Source organism: Oncorhynchus gorbuscha, unplaced genomic scaffold (assembly GCF_021184085.1).
Source record: "Oncorhynchus gorbuscha isolate QuinsamMale2020 ecotype Even-year unplaced genomic scaffold, OgorEven_v1.0 Un_scaffold_4156, whole genome shotgun sequence".
In the NCBI taxonomy this organism is placed as follows: Eukaryota; Metazoa; Chordata; class Actinopteri; order Salmoniformes; family Salmonidae; genus Oncorhynchus; species Oncorhynchus gorbuscha.
Window position 1 is genome coordinate 5,528 of NW_025748243.1, and position 20,574 is coordinate 26,101.

At 46.5% G+C, this 20,574-nt stretch overlaps 2 protein-coding genes across 3 annotated transcripts; both read right to left on the minus strand.

Moving 5' to 3' along the window:
- Nucleotides 1-845: 845 nt before the first annotated feature.
- Nucleotides 846-11,500, minus strand: LOC124028436 (zinc finger protein 300-like). Of its 2 annotated transcripts, none has more exons than XM_046340486.1 (3): nucleotides 11,348-11,500; nucleotides 4,935-6,375; nucleotides 846-3,265 (listed from the first exon to the last, which is right to left on the minus strand). In XM_046340486.1, exons 2-3 carry the CDS (start codon nucleotides 5,979-5,981, stop codon nucleotides 2,057-2,059), a joined length of 2,256 nt encoding a protein of 751 aa, XP_046196442.1. In that variant the 5' UTR covers nucleotides 5,982-6,375; nucleotides 11,348-11,500; the 3' UTR covers nucleotides 846-2,056. The 2 variants fall into 2 exon arrangements, with proteins under 2 accessions (XP_046196442.1, XP_046196443.1); XM_046340487.1 differs by lacking the exon at nucleotides 11,348-11,500 and adding an exon at nucleotides 10,716-11,272.
- Nucleotides 11,501-18,576: 7,076 nt separating this feature from the next.
- LOC124028434 (zinc finger protein 239-like) lies at nucleotides 18,577-19,741 on the minus strand. The gene is made up of 2 exons (XM_046340484.1): nucleotides 19,392-19,741; nucleotides 18,577-19,252 (listed from the first exon to the last, which is right to left on the minus strand). Exons 1-2 carry the CDS (start codon nucleotides 19,739-19,741, stop codon nucleotides 18,577-18,579), a joined length of 1,026 nt encoding a protein of 341 aa, XP_046196440.1.
- Between the last annotated feature and the right edge of the window lie 833 nt (nucleotides 19,742-20,574).

Below are 20,574 nucleotides of genomic sequence, written 5' to 3' on the forward strand. Positions count from 1 at the left end.
CTCCTGCAGCGTGAAACATCTCCTTCACATAGAGTTGATCAGGCTGTTGATTGTGGCCTGTGGAATGTTGATTGTGGCCTGTGGAATGTTGTCCCACTTCTCTTCAAAGGCTCTGCGAAGTTGCTGGATATTGGCGGAAACTGAAACAGGCTGTCGGACACGGTCAATCCAGAGCATCCCAAACATGCTCAATGGGTGACATGTCTGGTGAGTATGCAGGCTATGGAAGAACTGGGAAATGTTCAGCTTCCAGGACTTGTATACAGATCCTTGCGACATAAGGCTGTGCATTAACATGCTGAGACAGGAGGTGATGGTGACAGATAAATGGAATGAAAATGGGCGTCAGGATCTCATCACGGTATATCTGTGCATTCAAATAAATGCAATTGTGTTCGTTGTCCATAGCTTGCCTGCCCGTATCATAACCCCACCGCCACCACGGGGCACTCTGTCAATGTTGACATCAGCAAACCGCTCGCCCACATAATGCCATACACGTGGTCTGCGGTTGTGAGGCTGGTTGCGAGTACTGTAAAATTCTCTAATATGCCATTGGAGGTGGCTTATGGTAGAGAAATTAGCATTCAATTATCTGGCAAAAGCTCTGATGGACATTCCTGCAGTCAGCATGTCAATTGCACAAGCCCTCAAAAACTTGAGACATCTGTGTTGTGGAACAAAAGTGTACATTTTAGAGTGGCCTTTTATTTTCCCCAGCACAAGGTGCACCTGTGTAATGATTGTGCAGTTTAATCAGCTTCTTGATATGCCACACCTGTCAGGTGGATGGATTATCGTGGCAAAGGAGAAATGTTCACTAACAGGGAGGTAAACAAATTTGAGCACAACATTTGAGAGAAATAAGCTTTTTGTGCGTATAGGAAAAATGGGATCTTTTATTTCAGCTCATGAAACATGAGACCAACACTTTACATGTTGCATTTATATTTTTGTTCAGTGTAGTTATCAGTCCAGGAAAGTAGGCCTAAAGTCTATGAGAGTTAATGTAATTATTTCTCTAACCCCGCAGGATGTATAGCGAACTTAGTCCGTGGTCTTGAATGAACAACAGTGAGCTCCTCTCTGGAAACTCTTCTGTCGGAGTAGGAGAAGGCTTCCTCGATCTGGGGTTTGGTTTCCAAGGAGATTAGATCATTCGTCCAACTTGGCGTGGCCCTGCCTTGGAGAACTTGATCTCATTTATGTTTAGTAAGTCCTCTAATTTATAGGGAGACTCACAGAAGGCAGAGGCTCTAAGACGAGTGGGCTTTTCGTCACAACAATATCACCTGGAAGTGTTGCAAATAAGGGACAAGGTGATTCTCTTTTAGACTTCAGGGGAACTATGAATGTCGGGTAGCTTTTACAAAACAGAGGGGTGTGTTTGAAATGGCATCCTATTTCCTGTATAGTGCACTACATTTTTGTTCTGCAAAGAGAGGAATGGAAACAGTAACGCGGGGAGGGGGGGACCAGTAACACAGGGAGGGGGGAACAGTAACACGGGGAGGGGGAACAGTAACACGGGGAGGGGGGGAACAGTATCGCGGGGAGGGGGAACAGTATCGCGGGGAGGGGGAACAGTATCGCGGGGAGGGGACCAGTAACACGGGGAGGGGACCAGTAACACGGGGATGGGGGAACAGTATCACGGGGATGGGGGAACAGTATCGCGGGGAGGGGACCAGTAACGCGGGGAGGGGGGAACAGTAACACGGGGAGGGGAAACAACACTACTTTTGATCAGAGCTGTAGGTTTATTTGGTCATAAAGTAGTGCACTATATTAGGGAATAGGGAACGCAGCTAGGTGTCTGTGTGAACAAAGTCCAGTTCCCCTCGTCAAAACCCCTGAGAACCCTCTCACCTACGTGGCTGCTGACAGCTGTACTGCTTTAAGGACCCACTTCCCACTTCTCTCCAGTTCCTACACTCAGAACACTGGGGCTGTGTGCCAAATGGCACCCTATTCAGTGCTCTACTTTTGACCAGAATCCTATGGTCCCTAGTGCACAATTTAGAGAGTAGGGTGCCATTTGGGGCGTAGGTTCCTTTCACCTGGTTTGCTGCTCACACTTGTGCCTCTTCAGGGACCCACTCTGACTGTAGCTCCTACAGCACTCTGTGCATTTGTACGGCTTCTCTCCTGTGTGGACAACCATGTGCACTTTACGAGACGCTGAAGTGATGAAGCACTTGTCACACTCGGCGCATTTGTATGGTTTCTCCCCTGTGTGTCTCCTCATGTGCTGCGCTAGATGCCCACTCTGACTGTATCTCCTACAGCACTCTGTGCATTTGTACGGCTTCTCTCCTGTGTGGACAACCATGTGCACTTTACGAGACGCCGAAGTGATGAAGCACTTGTCACACTCTGAGCATTTGTATGGTTTCTCCCCTGTGTGTTTCATTGTAACGTGGTCTTTCAGTTGGTACCCCTCGTTGAACTGCTTCCCACAGTCCTGGCAAGAGAACAGCGTTTTCCTGCTGTGTTGTCGCCGGTGGATCATAAGGGTGTGCGGCCGGGCAAAGGTCATGGGACACTCTGGGCAGGACAGCGGGCGCTCGCCGGTGTGGCTCAGCCGGTGATACTTCAGACTAATGTAACGGACAAAACTCTGGCCGCACTCCGGGCACAAGTACGGTTTATTCCCGCTGTGGGCCGTCATGTGGCTCTTCAGGTGGTCGGAGATTTTGAAGCTTTGGCCGCACTGGGGGCAGACGTAGGGCCGCGCGTCGCTGTGGAACCGCATGTGCCGGGTCAGGTTGGATTTGAACGTGAAGGTCCTGCCGCATTGGAGGCAGGCGAAGGGGCGTTCCGCCTCGTGGATTGGTCGGTGCTCGTCTAGACTGCCTTTCCGGGAGAAGGTTTTATGACACACCTCACAGGAGTGCGGCCGGTACTGTGAGTGGCTCCGGGAATGAAACTTAAACTGAATTTTGGAGAAGAACTTCTGGCCGCAGTCTGGACACGGGAACTTGGGGACCTTCTGGTTGTGAGGACAATATTCCAGGTCAGAACGCAACGCAGCCGGATTGAATGGCTGAACGGTAGACGACTGCAGCCGCCTCCCTCCATCCTGGTGGTACAGGGGGGCATCCTCCGTCTTGATACCCAGGTGATGTGCATCTGTCCTGGGGTCGCTCTCTGTAGGTCCCCTGGTGTTACCCATCTCTGGGTCGTAGCTCTCTGGCTTCACAGAGTTCAACCAGTGTTCATCACTTCTTGTCCCGATAGGCAGCTCGTCCATCTCTTGTTTCACCTGGTTTAGAATAAAAGAGCTTTATTTTCCCAGAGGAAACTTCAGAGGAAACTACGTTAAGATATCTAGTAAATATATACAGTGCATCCGGAGAGTATTCAGACCCCTTGACTTTTTCCTCAATCTTACATTAGCCTCGTTCTAAAATGGATTAAATAAACCCCTCACCCCTCACCCCCTCAATCTATAAACAATAACCAATAATGACAAAGCAAAAACTGTAAAAAAAAAAAATTTTTAAATGTATTAAAAAGTAAAAAACTATCACATTTACGTAAGTATTCAGATCCTTTACTCAGTGCTTTATTGAAGCACCTTTGGCAGTGATTACAGCCTTGAGTCTTCTTGGGTATGACGCTACAAGCTTGGCACACCTGTATTTGGGGAGTTTCTCCCCATTCTTCTCTGCAGATCCTCTCAAGCTCTGTCAGGTTGGATGGGGAGAGTTGCTACACTGTTATTTTCAGGTCTCTCCAGAGATGTTCAATCGGGTTCAAGTCCGGGCTCTGGATGAGCCACTCAAGGTCATTCAGAAACTTGTCCCGAAGCCACTCCTGTGGTGTCTTGGCTGTGAGCTTCGGGTGGTTTTCCTGTTGGAAGGTGAACCTTCGCCTCAGTCTGAGGTCCTGAGTGCTCTGGAGCAGGTTTTCATCAAGGATCTCTCTGTACTTTGCTCTGTTCATCTTTGCCTCGATCCTGACTAGTTTCCCAGTCCCTGCCGTTAAAAAGCATCCCCACAGTATGATGCTGCCACCACCATGCTTCACAGTAGAGATGGTGCCAGATTTCCTCCAGATGTGACGCTTGGCATTCAGGCCAAAATAGTTTAATCTTGGTTTCATCAGACCAGAGAATCTTGTTTTTCATGGTCAGAGTCCTTTAGGTGCCTTTTGGCAAACTCCAAGCAGGCTGTCATGTGCCTTTTACTGAGGGTGGCTTCCATCTGGCCTCTTTACCATAAAGGCCTGGTTCGTGGAGTGCTGCAGAGACGGACGAACCTTCCAGGAGGACAACCATCTCCACAGAGGAACTCTGGAGCTCTGTCCGAGTGACCATCGGCTTCCTGGTCAGGACTCTTGGTGGTTCCAAATGTCTTTCATTTAAAAATGATGGAGGCAACTGTGTTCTTGGGGACCTTCAATGCTGCAGACATTTTTTGGTACCCTTCCCCAGATCGGTGCCTCAACACAATCCTGTCTCGGAGCTCTACGGACAATTCCTTCGACCTTATGGCTTGGTTTTATCTCTGACATACACTGTCAACTGTGGGAATCATGTCCAATCAATTGAATTCACCACAGATGGACTCCAATCAAGTTGTAGAAACATATCAAGGATGATCAAGGGAAACAGAATGGACCTGAGCACAATTTTGAGTCTCATAGCAAAGCTTCTGTATACTTTGAAAACATTTCTAAAAACCTGTTTTGCTTTGTCATTATGGGGTATCGTGTGTAGATTGATAAACCTTTCTAACAACCTGTTTTGCTTTGTCATTATGGGGTATCGTGTGTAGATTGATAAAAAAAAAATATGTGGAAAAATTAAAACAATGTGGAAAAAGTTGAGTACTTTCCGAATGAACTGAAGCTGCAAAATTCACACAGATACAACTGGTATAAAAGATCTCAATTACATTTTAATTTAAAAGCTACAAGTTTAAACCCACCTCTTGTTTTGCTGCGTCAGGCCTCAAGATGGAGCGGGAGAGTTTGAGAATGATCTTGGGTTTATTTTTGCTTCCCTTCGGGCAGTGCTGATGTCTAGACACTAGTGATACCTGGCTAGAAACACTTTTGTTGTCAGCAGAGTTGTGTCCATTTCCTGTGGATTGGTTCTTTCCTCTGCTGGTGGTGTTTTTCTTCTTCGTTGGTTTTCTACCTGGTTTGTTGTTCTTCTTCGGGTTGTTCTGGTTAAGTCTGGGAGCACAGAGAGACAGTTGATCCTTTGTCAGTCTGTGGAGTCTTAAGATGGGTAAAGAAACAGCAGTGGACATTTTGAGTTGATTCAGGTTAACGCTATGCAGAGAATCTCCTTCCTCCATCTTGAGTTGATTCAGGTTAACGCTGTGCAGAGAATCTCCTTCCTCCATCTTGAGTTGATTCAGGTTAACGCTGTGCAGAGAATCTCCTTCCTCCATCTTGAGTTGATTCAGGTTAACGCTATGCAGAGAATCTCCTTCCTCCATCTTGAGTTGATTCAGGTTAACGCTGTGCAGAGAATCTCCTTCCTCCATCTTGAGTTGATTCAGGTTAACGCTATGCAGAGAATCTCCTTCCTCCATCTTGAGTTGATTCAGGTTAACGCTGTGCAGAGAATCTCCTTCCTCCATCTTGAGTTGATTCAGGTTAACGCTGTGCAGAGAATCTCCTTCCTCCATCTTGAGTTGATTCAGGTTAACGCTATGCAGAGAATCTCCTTCCTCCATCTTGAGTTGATTCAGGTTAACGCTATGCAGAGAATCTCCTTCCTCCATCTTGAGTTGATTCAGGTTAACGCTGTGCAGAGAATCTCCTTCCTCCATCTTGAGTTGATTCAGGTTAACGCTATGCAGAGAATCTCCTTCCTCCATCTTGAGTTGATTCAGGTTAACGCTATGCAGAGAATCTCCTTCCTCCATCTTGAGTTGATTCAGGTTAACGCTATGCAGAGAATTTCCTTCCTCCATCTTGAGTTGATTCAGGTTAACGCTATGCAGAGAATCTCCTTCCTCCATTTTAAGTTGATGTAGTTAACCTGGGCAGAGAAACTTGTTCTGTTAAACTAACAGCCTTCATATCAGTAAATGTTTCAAACCTCCAGGGTCTTATAGCTCTAGGCTGGTGCCATGTGGGTAACTGTGATGGCTTGTCTTCTCCTTATAAGACAGCTCTAGGCTGGTGCCATGTGGGTAACTGTGATGACTTGTCTTCTCCTTATAAGACAGCTCTAGGCTGGTGCCATGTGGGTAACTGTGATGGCTTGTCTTCTCCTTATAAGACAGCTCTAGGCTGGTGCCATGTGGGTAACTGTGATGGCTTGTCTTCTCCTTATAAGACAGCTCTAGGCTGGTGCCATTTGGGTGACTGTGATGGCTTGTCTTCTCCTTATAAGACAGAGCTGGCCATCATCTGTAAGAAGTAATGGAGAGACATGTAAGAATAAAGAAGAATATCAACTAGACAAATTCAAATGGACAAAATCAGAATAAGGGAATCCAAGGCCTATTCGCCCGCTATTATCCAGAAGGTGAGGTCCATTCAGGTGCATCAAAGCTGGGACCGAAAGATTGAAAAATAGCTTCTATCTCATGGCCATCAGACTTTTAAATAGCTATCTTTAGCAGGCCTCTATCCAGTATCCTGCCCTGAACTTAAGTCGCTCTCAATAGCTGACTATCACCCAATTACTCATCCCTGCACCTTAGAGGCTGCTGCCCTATGTATATAGACATGGAACACTGGTCACTTCAATAATGTTTACATACTGTTTTACCCATTTCATAAGTGCAGTATATTCTAGTCAAGTACATCTTATTCAACTATTGCTGTACATACACAGTGCCTTCAGAATGTATTCAGACCCCTTGAATTGTCCACCTTTTGTTACATTAAATCCTTACTCTAAATTGAAAAATATAAATACTAAAACCCTCAGCCATCTACACACAATACCCAATAATGACAAAGCAAAAACAGGTTTTTAGAAATGTTTGCAAAAAAATAATAATATATTTACAAAAGTATTCAGACCCTTTGCTCTGAGACTCGAAATTGAGCTCAGGTGCATCCTGTTTCCATTGATCATCCTCGATGTTTCTACAATTTGATTGGAGTCCACCTGTGGTAAATTCAATTGATTGGACATTATTTGTAAAGGCACCTGTCTATATAAGGTCCCACAGTTGACAGTGCCTGTCAGAGCAAAAACCAAGCCATGAGGTTGAATGAATTGTCTTTAGAGCTCCGAGACAGGATTGTGTCGAGGCACAGATCTGGGGAAGGGTACCAAAACATTTATGCAGCATTGAAGGTCCCCAAGAACACAGTGGCCTCCATCATTTTTAAAATGGAAGATTTGAAACCACCAAGATTCTTCCTAGAGCTGGCCGCCTGGCCAAACTGAGCAATCTGGGGAGAAGGGCCTTGGTCAGGGATGGTCACCTGACAGAGCTTTAGAGTTCCTCTGTGGAGATGGGAGAACCTTCCAGAAGGACAACCATCTCTACAGCAACAATAAATACAGGTGTGCCAAGCTTGTAGCATCATACCTTAGTCATTATGGGGTATTGTGTGTAGATTGAAAACGGTGTAATCAATTTTAGAATAAGGCTGTAACCTAACAACATTTGTAAAACATCAAGGGGTCTGAATAATTTCCGAAGGCACTGTATATGGTAGAGACATAGAATTCAGACTATTGTTTTTCTGATGCAAATTCTCTATTGAACATTTTGTCATAAACATTGAATGAAATAATGTTTGAACACTCTACAGTGTCCTTCGCTCCCACCTGCCGAACACTTGCCTTCACCGTCGTTAACAGGACTGCGGGAAAAGATTGCCCAACAGGTGGGGGTGAATAAACACTGGCTAACTAGCTACTTTTGTCACCCCTGCCTCTTCTTATTTATCTGTGGAATACATGCCTACCGTATGAGAAATGTTTGCTTGCCAAATGCTAGCCAGCTAGCTAATATTTAGAATGAAACATGTTTGGCTACAGTAACCGTTTACAATCGCTTTAGCTTTGCTTTCTAGCGTGATGGTTAGCGCCAGAGGTTAGCTATAGTATTTAGCTACTGCCAACATGTTGTTGTGTAATTATCATATTTTGCCTGGTCCACTGCAGAATGCATGCTGGCATTTGAATACAACTTGGGAAAAGGGATTCCGGACACAATTAAATCTAAGTATAGACACATGCAGTGGTGTGTTTTCATGGTTGCCAAGGGAAACCAGCCTAAAAAATTGACAGAGGAAAAACAAAAAAAATATTTTAGCTTTGTCTTTTCATAATTTTCCTTCAATTTGCAAGAGGCTGAATGTATCTCACCCGAGAAAGCATCCGAGCAAGCGAAACAGTGCCCCCCTGTCCCTGTATGTGTAGGCCATCTATCTGATGCTGTCTGCTCAGAAAGACTATGACATTGATGCTGGCCGTAGCTGAATGCAAGGGATCTCTGTATGTGTAGGCCATCTATCTGATGCTGTCTGCTCAGAAAGACTATGACATTGATGCTTGCCGTTGCTGAATGCAAGGGAAGCCAGCAAGCATTTGGCCTCCCGTGATAAAGAAAAAGTATAAAATAGTAGCCAATCAGCATTGAGCTAAACTGAGTGAGCTCAGCTGTGAATGGTCCTGGCACACCAAAACAAAGGGTCACGGGATGCCAGTTTGGATTTGGCTTCAGTCCTATCACATCAAGAGAATTAAGTAATTGACAGGAACAACATGAATTGTTGCATCTCGTTGTGTTGTTGTCCTTCGGTATTCTAGCTAGCTCGATAAAATTGGCCTTTTCCTAAATTATACATGGATGGAGATAGGGATTTGGACTTGTGGTTTTACTTAATTCTCCATACTGGCCAATGATTATAAGGATGGAAGTTCAATATGTAGCTAGATGTAGAAGGCTAATGTTAACTAGCTAACATTGCCCATGAAAGGAAGTTAGGATGATGAGCCAGCATTTTAGCCAGGTAGCACATGACAACAACAAATGACAGTGTTTACTGTATGACCGTCATAGACCGTTTCATCAACATGGAAAAAGAAGAGGAAGGCATTGTCCTCTAGAAGTGGGGAGAGTCAACATGTTTTTTCTACTTGCATGATCGCACACACAAAGCAGAACCATGGACTGCCACATCATATTTAGCTTACGTTGATTGAACTAAATGGTTTTTCAATACCTTTTATTGTCACTGTCCTAGACTAATAAGCACACGTGATTTGATGATGTTGACCTGGTGCTGGAATAGTGGAGGCAGCTCCTGTTTTCTTTGCGACTTGCGGTAACTCTCCGTGGTTCTAAATTCAGTAGTTGTTTAGTAGTTTGAAAATGTGGGAGACATTCATTTGCTTGACCATGCTGTAGGTCAAGTAAGAGTTTGTTAGATGCAATATGCTTTGTGGACTTGTGAATGGTTTTGTGATGAAACAAAGGTGTGGTTGAATATTCTGCCACTGTCTTCTTATTGAGGCAAGGCTTATGACCTAACAGGTTCTAGAGCAAACAATGCAATCATCACAACACATAGGTTGCAATACGTTTTTGTTGGGCTCGGAATCGTCCACCACAGTGGATGTGTCATAATGGCCATAAAAACACGGAAATGGTTACAAAGGTTTTTCCGCCATTAATTTCTCACATTCAAATGAATTGTGTGTTTGGTGTACTCTTACCTTGGCCTGACGTTTTGATAGCCTTGGAATTCTCTCTTGGACAAGGGGACTTTTATCACTATATTCACCTCAATTTACTCCCCAAAATGTGCTATGCTAATTATTGATAAAAGTTATCTTGTCCGAAAGACCGTTGTTATCAAAATGTCACGCCAGGGTAAACCTACACGAAACACTGACCTTATATCTAGTAGTTCTAAATTCCCAGATGGGAAAAATGAATTGTGAAAAAACGATTGGAACCATTTCCAGGTTTTACGACTCATGAAGAAGGAACAATGAGACAGATGTATACATGTGAAGCATCTGCTTGGTGTTTCCACTCACTACCAAATACGGAATTACAATTAACATGAGGAAATCAGTCAATTTAAATCAATTCATTAGGCCCTAAGCTATGGATTTCTCATGACTGGTAAAACAGATATGCATCCGTTGGTTACATTAGATTTTTTTTTAAAATGGGCCTCAGGATCTCGTCACAATATGTTTGTGCAATCAAATTGCCATCGATAAAATGCAATTGTGTTCGTTGTCCATAGCTTATGCCTGCACATACCATAACCCCATCGCCACCATGGGGCACTTTTCACCACGTTGACCCACTCAAAAACGCCATACATGTGGTCTGTGGTAGTGAGGCCGGTTGGACCTACTGCCAAATTCTCTGAAGTGAAGTTGGCGGTGGCTTACGGTAAATAAATGAACATTAACTTCTGGCAACAGCTCTGGTGGACATTCCTGCAGTCAGCATACCATTTGCACGTACCCTCAAAACTTGATACATCTGTGGTGTTGTGTGACATAAGAGCATGTTTTCGAGTGACCTTTTATTATCCCCAGCACAAGGTGCACCTGTGTAATGATCATAATAAGCTTGTTGATATGCCAGACCTGTCCAATGGATGGATTATATTGGCTAAGGAGAAATGCTCGCTAACAGTGATGTAAACAATAGTTCAGCAAATTAAACATGGGACCAACAGTTTACTGCGTTTATATTTTTGTTCATTGTATGAGCAGAACTGTCCGAGTCTATATTCAAGTAATACAAATAAATTACCATCGACCACGCCCATAAATTGGGGAAAACAAACATTCTTTCCCATTTACCACCATCTTCGTTGTTGATTTTACAACAATAACATAGCATGTTTAATGTACATGGAACCAGAAAAAAAATCCCGACCTGCGGATCGCAAACAAGGAAATAAAGCCTGTGTGGCTTGTCTATTCGCCATTGGAGAGGGAAATGCAGGGAGCAGGTGTCCAAGTACAGTAGGCAACACGTAGCTATGTGTGTGAAAAATATTTGATCACAGGTAATACATTTAACTTGTTTAGTATAGTTAATTTGTAACTCCACTCGCTACCTGTAGCTGTATAGTCTATGTGTTGTTGGTCGTGGTTTGGTTTGGTTATGTTCCGGTCGGAAGCCAGCTACAGTAGCTAGCTGCTAACGTTATTAGGTGAAAAGGGGCACGAGGGAAGCCCTAAATTATTATATTTTTCTAACTAGGCAAGTCAGTTAAGAACAAATTATTATTTACAATGACGGCCTACCCCAGGCTAAACCCGGACGACGCTGGGCCAATTGTGCGCCGCCCTATGGGACTCCCAATCACGGCCGGATGTGATTCAGCCTGGAGAGACAACAACTGCATTAACTGTCAAGTCTAGAAACGGACAGTCTACCTGCAGAGACGGAGGCAGCAATCTTCAGCGAGTATGAGTGATCCTAGTTGGTCCGACAAGCGAATACATTTATCTCTGGAAAAATAATTACGATCCCTGTTTGTAATAAACACTGTTATCCATACACAGGGTTGCCAGGTCATGTGAAAAACCTGCGCAAAAGACCTGAGGGAGGACAAAAAAAATATTCACATCAAGAGATGAGTTGTAATAAACCATTTTCCCATAACGTTATTAGCCTATTAACAAGGAACATAGACGTAACTACATGCTAAATGTGTTATGCGTGAAGCAACGCAGAGTGCCTGGATAAAACCTTATTGGACATATACTACAAACCTCCAGGGTGCCTTATTGCTATTATAAACTGGTTACCAACGTAAAAGTTGTCATACCCATATGGTATATGGTCTGATATACCACAGCTTTCAGCCAACCAGCATTCAGGGCTCGAACTCGGGTTATAATTGTAAATAAATCACTTTTGTGCATAACTATAGATCAATACACAGAGTTTGAGTGATGAAAGTTGGACAATGTTCAGGGACGGAGGATCTACAAATCTGAGCGAGAAACACTTTGGATGGAGAAAATAAACCTGAATGTTTGGCTATTTTCTGTCAATTGTGCTGTTAGTATGAAGCCAGATGTTAAGATGACAAACCGTTATAAATTGACCATTTGTGAGATTGCCTTGTCACTTTAATAAGCAAAGGCTACAAACTCAAATCTGGGGTTATGATTGTAATTCAACTTTGCCATGGTTTGCTTAGATAGATGCAGGTAGCCTATAGCCCCTGATAGGCCTACATCTAATTTCAGATAGTCTACAGTAGACGAGGCAAAATGTAAACTGAACAATTTAGCGTATTGCTTAGTTCAAATTAATACTCATTTATTCTACATGAATAGTTTGGCGATTTGAGGTAAGAAGTGCTTGTGTTTCCCTGTAACCTGCTGGGATGGGCTACTGAGGATCGGTCTTAATTTCAATCATTGGATAAAATATTCGTATGTATATCAACTGAATGTTTGTCAACAGCCAGTGTTTACTTTTTAAGAGAAATGCCATGGCGACCGCGGTGCAACTTAGAAGTAGCCCAAAAACCCACAACCAATACATTTTCACCTGTGACATCATTTTCAAAGTTGGCCAAATGTCAAAACTGCGAACATGGCAACCCTGAACAGACAGATCAAAGGAAGTTGTGACTGCTTCTGCTGCTATTCTTGGTCAAGATATCCACATTACCATTACTGCCACCTAGCGGAGTGGAGGAATTAGACATTTCGTTCCATTTAATACATGTACAATACCAACCATTCTTATGGGTTTCACCTATTCATCTGTGCGTGTACGATCTACAATCATGACCTCTACATAAACCTTAGAGGGACAGTATAAACTGAGTGTACGAAACATCAAGGACACCTTCCTAATATTGAGTTGAACCCCCACCAGCCACCACTTTTGCCCTCAGAACAGCCTCAATTCATTTGGGCACGAACTCCACAGAGACGCTGGTCCATGTTGACTCCACTGCTTCCTACTGTTGTGTCAAGTTGGCTGGATGTCCTTTGGGTGGTGGAACATTCTTGATACACACAGGAAACTGTTGAGCGTTAAAAAACCCAGCAGTGTTGCAGTTCTTGACACAAACCGGTGCGCCTGGCACCTACTACCATACCCCATTCAAAAGCACTTAAATATGTTGTCTTGCCCGTTCACCCTCTGAATGGCACACACAACCCATGTCTCAAAGATCAAACATCCTTCTGTAACCTGTCTCCTCCCCTTCATCTTTAACCTGACTCCTCCCCTTCACCTTTAACCTGTCTCCTCTCCTTCATCTTTAACCTGACTCCTCCCCTTCACCTTTAACCTGACTCCTCCCCTTCAGCTTCAACCTGTCTCCTCTCCTTCATCTTTAACCTGTCTCCTCTCCTTCATCTTTAACCTGTCTCCTCTCCTTCATCTTTAACCTGACTCCTCCCCTTCATCTTTAACCTGTCTCCTCTCCTTCATCTTTAACCTGTCTCCTCTCCTTCATCTTTAACCTGTCTCCTCTCCTTCATCTTTAACCTGACTCCTCCCCATCACCTTTAACCTGACTCCTGTCCTTAATCTTTAACCTGTCTCCCCCCCTTCATCTTTAACCTTTCTCCTCTCCTTCATCTTTAACCTGTCTCCTCCCCTTCATCTTTAACCTGACTCCTCCCCTTCATTTTAACCTGTCTCCTCCCCTTCATCTTTAACCTTTCTCCTCTCCTTCATCTTTAACCTGTCTCCTCCCCTTCATCTTTAACCTGACTCCTCCCCTTCATCTTTAACCTGTCTCCTCTCCTTCATCTTTAACCTGTCTCCTCCCCTTCAGCTTTAACCTGTCTCCTCCCCTTCATCTTTAACCTGTCTCCTCTCCTTCATCTTTAACCTGTCTCCTCTCCTTCATCTTTAACCTGTCTCCTCTCCTTCATCTTTAACCTGTCTCCTCCTTCATCTTTAACCTGACTCCTCCCCTTCATCTTTAACCTGTCTCCTCCTTCATCTTTAACCTGTCTCCTCTCCTTCATCTTTAACCTGTCTCCTCTCCTTCATCTTTAACCTGTCTCCTCTCCTTCATCTTTAACCTGTCTCCTCTCCTTCATCTTTAACCTGTCTCCTCTCCTTCATCTTTAACCTGACTCCTCCCCTTCATCTTTAACCTGTCTCCTCTCCTTCATCTTTAACCTGTCTCCTCTCCTTCATCTTTAACCTGTCTCCTCTCCTTCATCTTTAACCTGACTCCTCCCCTTCATCTTTAACCTGTCTCCTCTCCTTCATCTTTAACCTGTCTCCTCTCCTTCATCTTTAACCTGTCTCCTCTCCTTCATCTTTAACCTGACTCCTCCCCATCATCTTTAACCTGACTCCTGTCCTTAATCTTTAACCTGTCTCCCCCCTTCATCTTTAACCTTTCTCCTCTCCTTCATCTTTAACCTGTCTCCTCCCTTCATCTTTAACCTGACTCCTCCCCTTCATTTTAACCTGTCTCCTCCCCTTCATCTTTAACCTTTCTCCTCTCCTTCATCTTTAACCTGTCTCCTCCCCTTCATCTTTAACCTGACTCCTCCCCTTCATCTTTAACCTGTCTCCTCTCCTCATCTTTTGTCTACATCTTTAACCTGTCTCCTCTCCTTCATCTTTAACCTGTCTCCTCTCCTTCATCTTTAACCTGTCTCCTCCCCTTCATCTTTAACCTGTTTAACCTGTCTCCTCTCCTTCATCTTTAACCTGTTTTGACATCTTTAACCTGTCTCCCCTTTCATCTTTAACCTGTCTCCTCCCCTTCATCTTTAACATCTTTAACCTGTCTCCTCTCCTTCCTTCATCTCCTCTCCTTCATCTTTAACCTGTCTCCTCTCCTTCATCTTTAACCTGTCTCCTCTCCTTCATCTTTAACCTGTCTCCTCCTCCCCTTCATCTTTAACCTGTCTCTCCCCTTCATCTTTAACCTGTCTCCTCATCTTTAACCTGTCTCCTCTTTCCTTTAACCTCACTCATCTTTAACCTGTTCTCCTCTCCTTCATCTTTAACCTGTCTCCTCCCTTCATCTTTAACCTGACTCCTCCCCTTCATCTTTAACCTGACTCCTGTCCTCATCTTTAACCTGCTCCTCTCCTTCATCTTTAACCTGTCTCCTCCCCTTCATCTTTAACCTGACTCCTCCCCTTCATCTTTAACCTGTCTCCTCTTTAACCTGACTCCTCTTTAACCTTCTCCTCTCCTTCATCTTTAACCTGTCTCCTCCCCTTCATCTTTAACCTGACTCCTCCCCTTCATCTTTAACCTGACTCCTCCCTTCATCTTTAACCTGTCTCCTCCCCTTCATCTTTAACCTGTCTCCTCCCTTCATCTTTAACCTGTCTCCTCCCCTTCATCTTTAACCTGTCTCCTACCCTTCATCTTTAACCTGACCTCTCCTCCCCTTCATCTTTAACCTGTCTCCTACCCTTCATCTTTAACCTGACTCCTCCCCTTCATCTTTAACCTGTCTCCTCTCCTTCACTTTAACCTGTCTCCCCCCTTCATCTTTAACCTGACTCTCCCCTTCATCTTTAACCTGTCTCCTCTCCTTCATCTTTAACCTGTCTCCTCCCCTTCATCTTTAACCTGACTCCTCCCCTTCATCTTTAACCTGACTCCTCCCCTTCATCTTTAACCTGACTCCTCCCCTTCATCTTTAACCTGTCTCCTACCCTTCATCTTTAACCTGACTCCTCCCCTTCATCTTTAACCTGTCTCCTACCCTTCATCTTTAACCTGACTCCTCCCCTTCATCTTTAACCTGTCTCCTCTCCTTCAACTTTAACCTGTCTCCTCCCCTTCATCTTTAACCTGTCTCCTCTCCTTCATCTTTAACCTGTCTCCTCTCCTTCAACTTTAACCTGTCTCCTCCCCTTCATCTTTAACCTGTCTCCTCCCCTTCATCTTTAACCTGTCTCCTCCCCTTCATCTTTAACCTGACTCCTCCCCTTCATCTACACTGATTGAACTGTTTAACATGTGACATCAATAAGGGATCATAGCTTTCACCTGGTCTGTCATGGAAAGAGGTGTTCTTAATGTTTTGTACACTGTAGATCTTTTCATTTGTTAAATAATTAGTTTACATTAAAAAAATCAATTTATTTCATGATTTGTTACAGAATTTGACTTCGGCATACAAATGTGTTGGACAACAATGTATTATATAGAATGTTTTGACAATTATGTATCTCCTTATTATGACATATGACCATCATTTAAACTCACATAAAATTGGAGTAAATAAAAGTCAATAATGAGTCGAACCAAAACTTAGATCAAAGCTCTGTAATTCAATGCAGTCATAATGTATTGATTTTCACATCACCATCTTGTATTTTGCTCCATAAGTCATCAACCATCAATTTGAACACAGCTCCAACTGCCACTAACATCACCATGGTGACCACCAGACCCTTCTTTCTCCCTTACTGGGTGTGTTGACATTGAAGTGGTTTCCACCATCTCCTCTCTCTTCTCCAGCAGCTCAGTGACTGTGGTCACCTTTCTCCTTGTTGTTGAAGAAATGATATCTGCCCCTGCAGGTACTGATTAGTTGTAGCAGTTGACTGTTGTCCTTCAGTAGGTCCTCCACTGGTCTCCCCTCTAGCTGGTCTCCCCTCTAGCTGGTCTCCCCCAGTGAACAGCACCATGGTGTACATTAAAGACTTCTCTAAAGTTCTCCTGGATCCACCTCATGAGGGTATCCCTCTGTGAACCTCACCCCCTGATCACCAGCAGGAACGTGTGAGATCCTGGAGCGGCGGAAAGACCCGGGGTGTGGTCGACGTGGCGGGAGGCCCGGGGTGTGGTCGACGAGGCGGGAGGCCCGGGGTGTGGTCGACGAGGCGGGAGGCCCGGGGTGTGGTCGACGTGGCGGGAGGCCCGGGGTGTGGTCGACGTGGCGGGAGGCCCGGGGTGTGGTCGACGTGGCGGGAGGCCCGGGGTGTGGTCGACGTGGCGGGAGGCCCGGGGTGTGGTCGACGTGGCGGGAGGCCCGGGGTGTGGTCGGTGGCGGGAGGCCCGGGGTGTGGTCGACGTGGCGGGAGGCCCGGGGTGTGGTCGACGTGGCGGGAGGCCCGGGGTGTGGTCGGGAGGCGGGGTGGCGGGGCGGGAGGCCCGGGGTGTGGTCGGCGTGGCGGGAGGCCCGGGGTGTGGTCGGCGGCGGGAGGCCCGGGGTGGCGGGGCGGGAGGCCCGGGGTGTGGTCGACGTGGCGGGAGGCCCGGGGTGTGGTCGACGTGGCGGGAGGCCCGGGTGTGGTCGACGTGGCGGGAGGCGGGGAGGCCCGGGGTGTGGTCGACGTGGCGGGAGGCCCGGGGTGTGGTCGGCCGGGAGGCCCGGGGTGTGGTCGGCGTGGCGGGAGGCCCGGGGTGGCGGGAGGCCCGGGGTGTGGTCGGGGCGGGAGGCCCGGGGTGTGGTCGGCGTGGCGGGAGGCCCGGGGTGTGGTCGACGTGGCGGGAGGCCCGGGGTGTGGTCGACGTGGCGGGAGGCCCGGGGTGTGGTCGACGTGGCGGGAGGCCCGGGGTGTGGTCGACGTGGCGGGAGGCCCGGGGTGTGGTCGACGTGGCGGGAGGCCCGGGGTGTGGTCGACGTGGCGGGAGGCCCGGGGTGTGGTCGACGTGGCGGGAGGCCCGGGGTGTGGTCGACGTGGCGGGAGGCCCGGGGTGTGGTCGACGTGGCGGGAGGCCCGGGGTGTGGTCGACGAGGCGGGAGGCCCGGGGTGTGGTCGACGTGGCGGGAGGCCCGGGGTGTGGTCGACGTGGCGGGAGGCCCGGGGTGTGGTCGACGTGGCGGGAGGCCCGGGGTGTGGTCGACGTGGCGGGAGGCCCGGGGTGTGGTCGACGTGGCGGGAGGCCCGGGGTGTGGTCGACGTGGCGGGAGGCCCGTCCGGTTGACCCTCTAGCGGTAGTAGCAGCTGGCCCGGTCCAACTCTCACAATCTGTGGTCATGGCAACCATAGAGAAGTCCACTCAGAAGGTCTCTGCCAATGATGGTGTTTCCTGCTGAACTCTGACCCTGCCCAGTGTTACCAATCAGAAGCAGCCTCAACGCTGCCACTATGGAGACACATACACACAATACAGTCAAACAAGTCAGTTTATTGATCTGTTCAATTCATCAGTCAACCATTTGGGCCGTTTCAATACAACTTCTTTATGTACCAGTAGGGCCTAGTCCTGGGATAAAAACCCTATTTGGTTGATTTCATTGAGGTTTAAATATGTGATAGAAGAGTGAATAGGCCTAGAGATTTCCCTGGTCAGGTGATCTTATATTTTGAGTTCTACTGGGGTAAGACAGTTTAACTGCAGTAAGTTCATGAGGCAGTTATACATGATATTTTTCAAGAATCAATGGCTACGTGTCCAAAAAGTCCAAAAATGAATGTACCAATCACAGATTGTCCCCTTTTAAGTCTTGTATAAACAAAGTCCAGTTTCCCTACTCAGAACACCGGAGAATCCTATAACCTGGTTCCTTTCACCTGGGCTCATTTTAAGGATCGACTCCATTGCTCTCCAGTTCCGACACAGAACACTGGGACGGTGTCCCAAATGGCATCCTATTCCATATAGTGCACTACTTTTGACCAGAGCCCTGTGGGCCATAGTGCACTTTAATAGGGAATAGGGTGGCATTTGGGATGTACCCCGGAGGTTCCTCTCACCTGGGTTTCTTCTTACACCTGTGCCTCTTCAGGGACCCAGTTTGACTGTAGCTCTTACCGCACTGCGTGCATTTGTACGGCTTCTCCCCTGTGTGGACAACCATGTGCACTTTACGCAACGTAGAATTGACAAAGCACTTGTCGCACTCAGAGCATTTGTATGGTTTCTCCCCTGCGTGTCTCCTCATGTGCTGCGTTAGATTCCCACTCTGACTGTAGCTAATACCACACTCTATGCATTTGTACGGCTTCTCTCTGGTGTGGACAACCATGTGTGCATTATGGGATGCCGAAGTGACAAAGCATTTGTCGCAATCTGAGCATTTGTAAGGTTTCTCCCCTGTGTGTTTCCTTCTGACGTGGTCTTTTAGCTTGCACCGCTGTTTGAACTGGTTCCCACAGTCCTGGCAAGAGAACGGCGTCTCTCCGGTGTGTTGTCGCCGGTGGATCATAAGGGTGTGCGGCCCGGCAAAGGTCATGGGACACTCTGGGCAGGACAGCGGGCACTCGCCGGTGTGGCTCAGCCGGTGATACTTCAGACTCATGTAACTCTGGCCACACTCCGGGCACACGTACAGTTTACACCCACTGTGGGCCGTCATGTGGCGCTTCAGGTGGGCGGAGATCTTGAAGCCTTGGCTGTACTGGGGGCAGACGTAGGGCTGCGCATCACTGTGTTACCGCATGTGGTGGGTCAGGTTGGATTTGAATGCGAAGGTTCTGCCGCACTGGGGGCAGACGAAAGGACGTTCGTTCGCATCGTGAATTTGTCGTCCAAGCCGGCTTTCCGGGAGAAGGTCTTATGGCACACCTCGCAGGAGTACGGCCGGTACTGTGTGTGGATACGGGAACTCCAGCGTGGTTTTGGAGAAGAACTTCCGTCCACAGAAACCGGCGGACCTTCTGGTTGCGAGGCCGCCATTCTGGGTCGGACCGGAATGCAGTCAGATTGAACTGCTGGCTGGTAGCCGACCACAGGCGTATCCTTCCATCTTGGAAGTACAGAGGGGCATCCTCTGCCTTGATACCCAGGTGATGTGCTTCTGTCCTGGGGTCGCTCTCTGTAGGTCCCCTGGTGTTACCCATCTCTGGGTCGTAGCTCTCTGGCTTCACAGAGTTCAACCAGTGTTCAATTTTTGTCCCGACAGGCAGCTCGTCCATCTCTTGTTTCACCTGGTTTAAATTAGAATACCTTTTATTTTTCTGAGGAAACTTACAAACCAGTCAAGATGTCTAGTAAACATATACTGTAACATTCACACAGACAGATACAAATGCAATACAAGATCTCAATTAAATGTTAATTTAAAAGCCAGAATTTTAAACCTACCTCGTTTTACCTCACAGACAATCTAAATGAGTGTCAGTAAGGCTCTCTGAGCTACTGATACTCTTGACGACAAGGCCAGGGGCTTTCTGACACAGACAATCTAAATGGACAGGGGCTTTCTGCCCAGAGAAAATCACAGACAATCTAAATGAATCTCTATAAGTGATGATATTCATGAACCTGAAACCAGGAAAAGTCAAGACACCAAAAACACTAAATGAAAAAAGCTCATTCTGAGGGGCTTCTTACCTGTTCTCCTCTAGTCAGTCTGTTCTCCTCTAATTACCTCAGCCATACTGTGGTAGTCTCCTCTAATACTGTGGTACCTCAGCCATACTGTGTCTCCTCTAATAGTCTTCTTTAATTACCTCAGCCATACTGTGGTAGTCTTCTTTAATTACCTCAGCCATCTGTGGTAGTCTCCTCTAATAATAGTGCCTCAGCCATACCTCAGCCATACTGTGGTAGTCTCCTCTAATAACCTCAGCCATACTGTGGTAGTCTTCTTTAATTACCTCAGCCATACTGTGGTAGTCTCCTCAGCCATAATTACCTCAGCCATACTGTGGTAGTCTCCTCTAATTACCTCAGCCATACTGTGGTAGTCTTCTTTAATTACCTCAGCCATACTGTGGTAGTCTTCTTTAATTACCTCAGCCATTAA